Here is a 10,919-nt window from a genome sequence, read left to right on the forward strand (position 1 = left end):
GTAGGTAATAAAAGTTTCTCACTTGATGACAGTCTATTTACTGCTTTACAAAACACACCACCTTTCAGAACTATATAAACCAATATCCCAATCGTTCACTGGGGGGTAGGGGAGGGGACTTATAGGTACATTTCAGGAACTGGTTCCTCAGAACCTGTTCACATTATCTGAGATGATCAGGGATCCATTCGACAATTATGGGAAATATTCTGAGATGTATATTCAACAAAAAGCTAAAACAAATTTGTTGGAATTCTTCAAGATTCTTAATTAAACAGCAAAGTTTGTATACCTTAACAGATTTTACGTAGTAAATTATTTGGTGATATTCTCTATTAACTCCAATTTTGTTCTTTTATTCGACTGTAACTGCTAGTATCTGCAAAACGTGGCTATCATCCCTCTAAAAGCAAACAAAAACCTTCCCAACGACTAGCACCTAAAGGATGATAGATAAATATACTAAAAAGAAAACAGCAAGTCACCAATGAAAGTCATCCACCTTTCTCCTCAAACCTAGTACTATTAAGATGTGAGACTGAAAGCGATTTCTACGTCACGGTTAATTTTTTTCTTGAAGATTGAAAGGTAGCAATTGCAGCAATCAAAACGCAAAACTAAAGGTACACGTGCTCCCCACCCCAAAATCTGCCTAAACCCGCAGGCAGGTAAAACAATGAGCACTCCACCCCCACCCCCTTTTTTTTTTTAATTCATGAGACAAAACCGCAGAGGAGGCTAGAGCGAACCCTCGCCCTAGCCCAGCCTCCACCCCGCCCGGAGCCCGGCGGTGGTCCCTTTCCTTTGTGAGGAGCCGGAGGGAGGCGGCGGGGGGCGGGGAGCTGGGGGAGGAGGCTGGTGGTCGGCAGACGCTGGAGCAGGAGGAGGGCGCGGAGGGAAGCGGCGTCGGCGCGTCCCACAAACAGGCCGCGGGGCCCCGCCACAAGCCTCTGCGGTGTCCCAAGAAGCACACCCAGACACTTGGGTGTGATCTAATTCGGGAAGACACCCGCGAGAGGGGCCGAGCGCACCTCGGGGGGACGATCCCCTCCCAGGCCCTTCCGAAACCGTCTCCTCCCGCCGCGGGCGGAGGTCCTGCCGCCACCCCCACCCGGGCCCGAGGCCAGGGCGGCCCTCACCTGCTGGACGGAGCTATTCTCGGGCACGGCGAACTCCTCCTTCTCCTTCGGGGTCTTCACGGTGACTTTCATGATCTTGGGCTCCGCGGAGGCAGCGGCCGCGGGGGCGCCGGCACCTTCGGCCGCGGCGGCGCTGTCCTGGGAGCTCGGAGGGCCGCCGCTTTCACCACTCTCGGCCATGGCGGCGGCGGCGGTGACTCAGGCGCGCAGGAGGGAGCGGGCGAGCGAGGGGGAGCCAGCAGACGGCAGAGCCGGCCGGCCCGGGCAGTGGAGAATGCTGGGCACGCCGCCTCAGTGACAACGGGTGCAGGGCCGCCCTGGCAGGCGAGGGGCCGCGGAGCTCGGTGTGGGCTCCGGCGCAGGCCCGGGTCGGGCGCTCGGCAGCCGCCGTGTGTTCAGACGCCGCTCGGTCGCAGCGACATCCGCAGCCGCCGCCGCTCTTCCTCCTCCCCGCCCCTCCCCCCACGTCCCTCGGCCGGCGCCGCGCGGGGCACGCCGGGTAACTCAGCTGGCGGCGTCGCCGAGTCATGCCCGGCCGGCCCTGCTTCCAGCTCCGGCTGCTTTACTTTCCCTCTCCCGCTCCATTGCTCAGACGGTGGGCTCAGCCAGAATGGAGGACTAAAAGCAAAGCGGGGTGGGAGAATTCAGTTTTTTCATTTCATTCCCTTCGCCAAAAAATTAGGTAGGGGGTTCTGGGAAGCACTGTAACGGCGCGCTGTGATGACCTCACGACTAGCGAAATTACTAGAAAGGGGGCTCGACCACTGGGCGCTGCAGCCGCGGGTGCGCCTGCGCGCTGGTGGTCCAGGTCGTGTCCCCCGCCCCCTTCATACCCCGCGGTGGCCATGCCCAGCCCCTCCCCGCGGCGTCACGCTCGCCTCACCAGTGCGCGCTGCCGGTACCTCGACGGGTGGGGAGTGAAAATGCAGGCGAGGTGTGCTGTTACTTCACATCTTTACATTTGCCTACTTGTAGGATTTAAAATGCTTGATCTTACTGCCCCGTGCGCGGGAGTTGGAAGCTGAGTTAATGGAAGAATGATCCTCTTCATAACGAAAGGGAAAATGGAGTAGAAGCCGTAGCCACCCTGCGCAATCCTGCGGAGTCATTGCCCCACCGCCAGGGCGTCCCGCCCTCGGGTCAGCCCGTTTCGGTCTGGCGATCAGGCCACCTCTGTTGACAGTGGCCTCTCCTGACAGCCCTGCGCGAGCGCCCCAAATTCTCTGTAAACACCAGCCCTCAAAAGATACGGGACAGAAACAGGATGGTGCCCCCGGACTGCCCATCCAACTGGGGCAGTTTAATGTAGCCGAGATGTTCAATTTATAGTCTATCAAATTAGATTAACTGCTGCAGTTCCGACTCTGGTTGTCAGTAAAAGCAGTTGGGAAATTGCTTTCAGCATGGTATGGGTACAAATAAGAAATATGTTTATTATTTTTACCGGGAGAATTCTGATTTTGAAATGACGTCATCATTTGTCTTTAAAGATGACTTGTAAGGAATATGGAACCCAGGACGTTAACTTTATTAATCAGTACTGCGCAAATGGAAACCCTGACAGCCCTCTGTGACTCAACTATACAAAGACATTCTGCATTTCTGTTTTTAAACAATCCAACTCTTCCGGGGATAAACAGTCACGTGAAGACTACCTTTTAGCAGAACCCCTTTGGAATGTGGGCGTAAGAGAAGTTCTGAAAGAATAAATTGCAATATAGACTTCATTTGACATCAGCTAAATTTCTGGCAGCATTGTTCAATAAGGTGAGGAGGTTACTCAAGGCTCTCTGCTGAAGGGTGACTACTTGCATATGTCTAGATGTGAGGTAATCACTACTTCTCAAGGTAGAAAGTTCCATTGGACAACCAATCACTATCTCTAACTCTGCACTTATGAACTTGCTCTGTAATTATCTATGTCTAATTTCTAAAAAATGGTGTATGTTCACAATTTATGAAATAAAATAATTTATTTCTAAGAATATACAGTATAATTATTATGCCACTTTTTAGAGGTAATCTTACCTTTGAAAGAACCGTTGGCAGTGGGGGTATGAATAGGGATCAGTACATCTTCAGGGAAGACTAGATAGTAAGTATGTTAGGCTTTGCAGGGCATACATTCTCTGCCTCTGCCCTGTAGCACAAAGCAGCCATAGACAATACAAACGTGAATAAGTGGCTGTGTTCTAAAGCCACTTACAAAAACAGGCATAGGATCTGATCTGAACCACAGGGAAGGATCTCATTGGAACCACAGCGTCTACATGCCTACTTGAGGTATTTTCTTCTAAATAATTTTTTTTAATTAAATGGTCAGTCTAGAGAAAAATTACAAGAGCATATTTCATTTATTCTATAAACATTAATTGTGCATGACTAATGTCTAAATAGTATGTTGAGAATACAAGACAAAGAAGACACGGTCTCTGTCCTCAGAAAACCTAGAGCCTAGTTGGATGGGAAGTAGAAGTGGGGGAGATAGCAGTGACATGCTGGTAAATGTTTAATGACCAACTCTCCAGAAAACAAGCTTTGATTTATAGCGTTTGGCAGTTTCCTTGATGTAAATATTTGCAAAATGGCCCATCTCAAGCTACCACCTTGAGGTCAACTTGCTCACAAAGTTCCTAAAACTTTTTCAGTGAGTTCTCATCAGCTGATATGAGCCAGCTCTAACTGAATAGGTCCCTATTTGTTGGTCCTAATAACCAAACTTAAAGTATAAGATAAAAGGTTATCCTATGGTAGAAGAATTCTTCCTTGACAAAATGAATCAATTAATTCAATCAACACAAATTCATTGAGCACACTTTTTTTTTTTTTTTTTTTTTTTTTAGAGAGGGCGGTGTAGTAGGGGCAGAAAGAGAGAGAATGCCAAGCAAGCTCCACATGGTGTCACGAACCTGAGCCAAAATCAAGAGTGGGACACTTAACTGAGCCACCCAGGTACACCAAGCTGAAGCTTCTTAACTAGAAATTCAAAGCCTTTCACAAGTAACTCCTGGTCTGTCAAGTTTCACTCCCATTACCTTGTAGATACACTGCACTGCAGTCAGACATGTTTATTACCACCTGTTAGAAGCACTTGTACATTATACTTTTCTCACCTCTGATTGTTCTTTAAGTCCTTAGACCCCCCCCCCCCCATTGTGCCCATTATCACTGCCTCCTCTCTAAAACCTTCCTTGAGGGGCGCCTGGGTGGCGCAGTCGGTTGAGTGTCCGACTTCAGCCAGGTCACGATCTCGCGGTCCGTGAGTTTGAGCCCCGCGTCAGGCTCTGGGCTGATGGCTCAGAGCCTGGAGCCTGTTTCCGATTCTGTGTCTCCCTCTCTCTCTGCCCCTCCCCCGATCATGCTCTGTTTCTCTCTGTCCCAAAAAAAATAAATAAATAAACGTTGAAAAAAAAATTTTTTTTAAATAATAAAAAATAAATAAATAAATAAAACCTTCCTTGAACACCCAGGCCAACAGAATCAATTTTTTTTTCTCTGATCCTCCATAATTATTAGAACAATTCACTTACCAATTTATCACTTGTAACATAGCTTCTATTATCGATAACTATTTCTCCTGATATCAGTCTAGTTCACACACTCCTGAACTCTGGCCTAGATTATTACAGCAATAACCTCCTACAGAGGCTCCTCTGCCTCAGTGTAAAGTCTCCGACTTCCTCTGTTGGTGCCATCTTATCCTTCTCCCACTAAGCTTTGGTTATGACACCTGGAAAAAAATTTTCATTAACTCTCACCAAAGTTTTAGAATAATATCTAATGTTGTGCCATGGTGTTCAGGGCCCTTTCTGGCCAAAAGACCTTGCTTTTCATTCATAACTTCCTCCCAAGTAAGCAAGTCCACTAAGCTCTCCAAACTTGTCCTGCACTTTCCTGAATCAAGGCTTCAACGCAACGATTTCACTGCAAGTAGAAATCCCTCCCTCTCACACTGACCCCATTGTTTTACCCACCCTTGCTGCCTCACCTGAAATGTGACTTTCCCTATCAATTTATCCCTGATAACTTTTTTTTATTAGAAATTTTCTCTAAATACTCTGTATTTCCATATAGCTTTATGACTTTTTTGGTGTCATGCCTTGTGTTACACTGAATTGTGTGTACATCTCCTTTATTAGACAAGGTCCTTGAATGCTCACCCCAATGCTCAAACTAATTTCTTGGCATGAGAGCATTTACCATTGAACTGAATTGTTGTTTCTACTGGAGAGAAAATTCATTTGGAGCAATAGATCATTTTATACACCTTTGTCTTTCCCAAGATTTATGGCATAGTGACACATAGAAAGATAATAGATCTGTACATACATACCTTGAAACTGCTTTGCAATAGGTTCAGAGGAAGGAAACATTATTCATTCCCGTTTGGCATAACGAAGGGCAAAGTGGGTGAGTCAGAATTTTGAAGGAGATTATTTGAGCCAGCCTTAAGGAATCGGTATGATTTTGTTAAGTGTGTTAAGAGGGTCAGCATCATGAGAAAGACGCAGTGGTGAGAAATAGAAATTCTGCTAGAGCGCTGTTCTCAGTGTGGTCCACAGCCTAGGAACAGTCTGCAACTATCTCCAGGGCTGCTTCAAAATCAAAGGGAATGGAGTAAAACATTCAATAAGTTTCTGAGCGTTAGGGCTGAGGAAGAGGCGGTAGCGATGAGAAGTGCTTACTTTATTGATTTGCCAACGAACCCGTAGACCACTGGGTGAAATACAGCCACCACAAACTTTGAAGAAAGGCTGCCAAGTAGGATCCCACAGCTGTGCCAGGCACTGCATAACATACAGAAGCAGAGAGAGGGCCAGCAGTGCACAAGAGAGGGAGATACAGCCAGCCTCCGAAGAATACCCCTGTGGTCCTTATTTTGTTCTAGTCTCACTATATTTTTACTTTTCATTTTGAAATAATTACAGACTCATCGGAAGTTGCACAAATAGTACAAAAAGTCCCAGGTACCCTTCACCCAGCTTCCCCCCTTAATAGTGACATCTTAAATTGCTGCATAATATCAAACTAGGAAATTGACCTCAACTAGACTGCATGCCGTAGTCAGTTTTCACTATATTTTTTAACCTGCATTCATTTGTGTATGGATGTGTTTGTGTGGGTCTATGCAGTTTTAGCCAATGTATTGATTTGGAGAACCATAATCACAGCCAAGACACAGAATGATTCTACCATCAGCTTCACTGTTTAAAATTTTCAACTTTTATTTATTTATTTTTAAAGTAATCTCTATACCCAACCTGGGGCTGGAATTCATGACTTCGAGACTCTACCAACTGAGCCATTCAAGCACGCCAGCCTCACTACTTTTTTTTTAATATTTCAGAGAGAGAGAGAGAGAGAGAGAGAGCGCGCGCGCCAGTGGGGGAGGGACACAGAGAGAGGGAGAATAGAGAATCTGAAGCAGGCTCCATGATGACAGCAGAGAGCCCAATGCAGGGCTTGAACCCACAAGCTGCAAGATCATGACCTGAGCCACCCAGGCGCCCCTATCCTTCCTGTACAGCAGGGTTTCTCAACCTTGACACCACTGACATTTAGAGCCAGACAGTTCTTTATTGTGGGTTTGTGTGTGTGTGTGTGTGTGTGTGTGTGTGTGTATTGTTGGACATTTAGCAGCATCCTGACCTCTACTCACTAGATGCCAGTAGTAGCACTCCCAGCCCAACATACCCCTATCATGACAATCAAATGACACTAGACACTGCCTAATGTCCCCAGAAGGCAAATTGCCTCTGGTTGAGAACCACTGCTGTACAAAGAATCATATTCCACTACAAAGTCTCTTTAGTTCTGAGTCAGTTTAACTCATGATAAACCTTATAGATTTTCCCCAGTATTGGTAAGTATTTCCAGGATTCCATTATGAACTTGCATTTAACCTCGGTTGTTGCATTTTACCCACACAGCTCTTATCAGGAGACTGGAATTTACTCAGGCCTTATGAAAATGCCTAAAAATGTTCTAAGACTATTCTCCTTTGACCTCTTTTATGAGCAGGTACTACTGCTGTCCTGAGTCATGGTCCCTAGGGCGAGCATTGAATATCTTACAGAAGTGGTAAGACAGGTTCTCCTGGACACATATAAATACAACAATAAATATTTTTAAAATTAGACTCAAGCTTGGTTTTATTTTGTATGGAATTCCAAGCCCAGTGATTTCTTTTCAGAAGACAAGTTTATTCAACACACATGTATTTTCAATGTGTTTCCTGACCTAGAAGGTTACATTACATGAAGAGTGTGCCATTATGTTTGTGTGAACTAAGCAAAGGAACCATGGGGAAATTTTGGTACTCTCTGAGGGCAGAGAGAAATAGGCTAAAGTGTACAAAACCTATTGTATGAAGCAAATCATCTAGGAACTCCAGAGGATAAAATGCTTCTGGGGAACAAAAATGCTTCTGGATGTTGGGAAGTTCTGTAGCACTCAAGAAGATATCATACACAGGAGGCTGAGAAGTGTTTTTTTCTTTTTTAAGTGTATAGTCTTCTCATCATTCCATTTCATCCAAATAATTCTTATCTCAGTTGCCAAGTGAGTTAAAAGTGAAGACAGAACAACACTATGGTTTGTCTGAGTTGTTCTATAATTTATGGAGAATTGTGAACAGTCCAAGGTTTTCCTCTATTTATAAGCTAACAATTTCATGAATGCTGGCAGAAGATACAAGACTCCTAGGTCAGAAACAAAGTACTTTGTTACTAACAGCAATAGCAGTAGCTGGTGTATCTACATTTTCTTGCACCAGTTCCCCAAGTCCTAACTTGTGCAGAATGATGCAGAGAGGGCCAGTGACACCTGCACATGCAGTGGGGTGCGTTCTAAGAGAGGAACCTCAAGCATGGGGAACTTGGATCTTTTAAATGAGCAGTAAACATACAGCCCTTTGCTCTGGGTGGGGAGATATTACATCTTCAATGACTGTTCCCTATACAAATACCCTTGAAAAACTAGTCCAGAACAAAGGCAGTGTATTAGTTTCCTATTGCAGCTGTGACAAATAACCACAAATTTACTGGCTTGAAACAACACAGATTTACTACTTTACAATTCTGAAAGACAGAAGTCCAAAATGGATCTTTTAAAAAAGAAATTTTTAATGTTTTATTTTTGAGAGAGAGAAGGAGAGAATTAGTGGGGGAAGGGCAAAGAGAGAAGGAGACAGAATCCGAAGCAGGCTCCAGGCTGTGAGCTGTCAGCACAGAGCCCGACACAGCTTCGAACTCATGAACTGCAAGACTGTGACCGGAGCTAAAGTCTGACGCTTAACTGAGCCACCCAGGCACTCCCAAAATGGATCTTAAAGGGCAAAAATCAGAGGCTGTGTTCCTTCTGGAGGCTCTAGAGGGGAATCTGTTTTGTCTTTTTCAGCCTCTAGAAACTGCCCACATTCCTTGGCTTGGGGCCAAATCACTGCAATCTCCGCTCCCATTGTCAGTTTCTGACTTTCCTGCCTTCCTTTCTCCCTTATAAGGACCCTTGTGATGACATTGGGCCCTCCCAGATAATCTGGGATAATCTCCCCATCTCAGAATCCTGAGTCATAACTGCAGAATCTCTTTTGTATGTAAAGTGCCAGAATCACAGGTTCTGGGGATTAGGATGTGAACATATTGGGGGAGTTATTACATTGCCCACCACATGCAGTCAGTGCCTATATTCACAAAATGTGCAGAATTATAAGATACCCATGAAGAGCTATCTCCCAGTAATATCCCCCTTGTTGCTACAATTTCTTGGCTTCTAGCCAACTTTCCCATGAGTGTGCCACTCTGTCATCCTGATTAAATTGACCACAGAGGCTGGGGCAAAACCCATTCAACTTGTTTCATATAGCATTTACATGTTTATTTATGTTGAGACAGAGAGAGAGAGACAGAGAGACAGAGAGACAGAGAAAGAGAACAAGAAAGGGAGGGACAGAAAGATAGAAGCCCAAGCAGGCTTTTCCCCATCAGTTCAGAGCCCTGAGGCTTGATCTTACAAACTGTGAGACCATAACCTGAGCCAAAATCTAGTTGGACACTTAACCAGCTGAGCCACCCAGGTGCCCTCATATAGCATTTAATAAAGCTGATATCAACAGGATTCTAAGTAGCAGGATGAGGCCAACCATTAGTATTAATACTTGCACTCCTCAGGGGTCCAGACTCAACCAGCTGAACAAATCTCATAAACCATCAAGGTCTACTTTGGCTGCCTCCTACATATTGTTTCTGCATCGACTTTTCTCCTTGGCCCAAGGTATTAATCTAGGAGAGTGGGATGCATCAGCAATTGTACATACTCTGCCATGGCCCACACGGAGGAAATCTAGGGCAATTATATCAATCATAACAACCCCGAGCAGCGAGTTGAAGCTTACTTGAATGCCTTCCAGGGCCAATGTGATACATTGATCTCTTCAGCAAAAGTCAGGACAAATTTTGTTCCACCTCTTCTAATTGGGTGGTTCTCATTTTAAGAATAACTGCACACAGGTCACATATAAATAGCAAGTTCTCTCTGAGAAACTCCTCCAAGCAATCAAGGGCAGCATCACTTGGGACATTTCTCCCTGTTATCTGAGGGCTCTGTGATATGCTAATGGTATTTTCTTAAACACCTGAAGTTGTCTTATGAACACCCCTAAGGTCCAAGGCACTGTTGTTTTCAAGCAAGTTAACTCCTGACTTCCACTTAAGAAGTACAGTCCTGGGAGCTCGCATGGTCTACCTGGAAAGAATGTTTATGATTCTTGGAACCCCCAAAATGTGATCTACATCAGCTGGGGGGCACAGGTTGGCAGCGTCTTCATTGTCGCCTCTTAGATGGTTGGTAGGCCTTCAGTGTCCTAGCTCTGTTTGAATTGAGTCTAATCCTTACTTATGAAGTCTAGTCAAAACTGTTCTGTTTGTCCAGGTGGCATCATCCAGTCCACAGAATGACTAGTAAAGGCTACGAGAATGAGGGTGGGAAAGATAGAGGTGTTGACAGATGTTTTTCTTAACATTTATTTATTTTTGAGAGAGACAGAGACAGAGGGCACAGGCGTGCAAGCAGGGGAGGGGCAGAGAGAGGGAGACACAGAATCGGAAGCAGGCTCCAGGCTTCAAGCTGTCAGCACAGAGCCCGACAAGGGGCTTGAACTCATGAGCCACAAGATGGTGACTGAGCTGAAACCAGACGCTTTACCAACTGAGCCACCCAGGCGCCCCTGTTGACAGATGTTTTGCAAGAAAGGTGCAGGAGCTGGGAAATTCCCTGCCATTTTCAATTGGCCTATTAACTCTATGGAGAATGGTGATCATTTGTGGTCAGAGCTGTCTGGTGGGACACAGCTGATCCAGCAGCTCTTTAAATTTAGTGTTAGTTCAGGAGAACCTCACCTGAGTACTTAAGAAAGGTCCAGAGATAGCTTGGAAATGTGGAAGATTATTAATATCTCTTCCTCTCCTGTGCCTCCCAAGGTCCAAGATGTCTCTTTCCCTGGTGCTGGAATTGCTTATATCCACCACCAAAACACCAGTGTTTTCTATTCCAGTAGCTAGAATTTTACCTTTTCCCAAATGGTCTCACACTCACACCCAGACCTTTTGTCCAGAGGGTAAGGTGCAAAAGGGATAAAGACATTTTCCTAAAACTTACGGAGACCCATTATATTCCCCATCTGGGCCCTCATGGGCCACTATAGGGGAACTCAGAATGCAATGTACTCAGGTAGGTAGTTATTATCTGGATGTGCTAGGTTCAGGTCAGTCCAACAGGAGAATC

General features: G+C 45.5%; 1 protein-coding gene across 2 annotated transcripts in view; it reads right to left on the reverse strand.

Moving 5' to 3' along the window:
* The window catches only part of UBQLN1 (ubiquilin 1), a 44,119-nt gene extending 42,445 nt beyond the window's left edge, over positions 1-1,674 (reverse strand). For both annotated transcript variants that reach the window (XM_043565414.1, XM_043565413.1), the window contains exon 1: positions 1,140-1,674. In XM_043565414.1, the coding sequence (XP_043421349.1) occupies positions 1,140-1,319 (180 nt within the window). In that variant the 5' untranslated portion in view covers positions 1,320-1,674. The remainder of the gene's footprint in view (positions 1-1,139) is intronic.
* Positions 1,675-10,919: the final 9,245 nt, after the last annotated feature.

The sequence above is a fragment of the Prionailurus bengalensis genome, chromosome D4, assembly GCF_016509475.1.
Source record: "Prionailurus bengalensis isolate Pbe53 chromosome D4, Fcat_Pben_1.1_paternal_pri, whole genome shotgun sequence".
Classification (NCBI taxonomy): domain Eukaryota; kingdom Metazoa; phylum Chordata; class Mammalia; order Carnivora; family Felidae; genus Prionailurus; species Prionailurus bengalensis.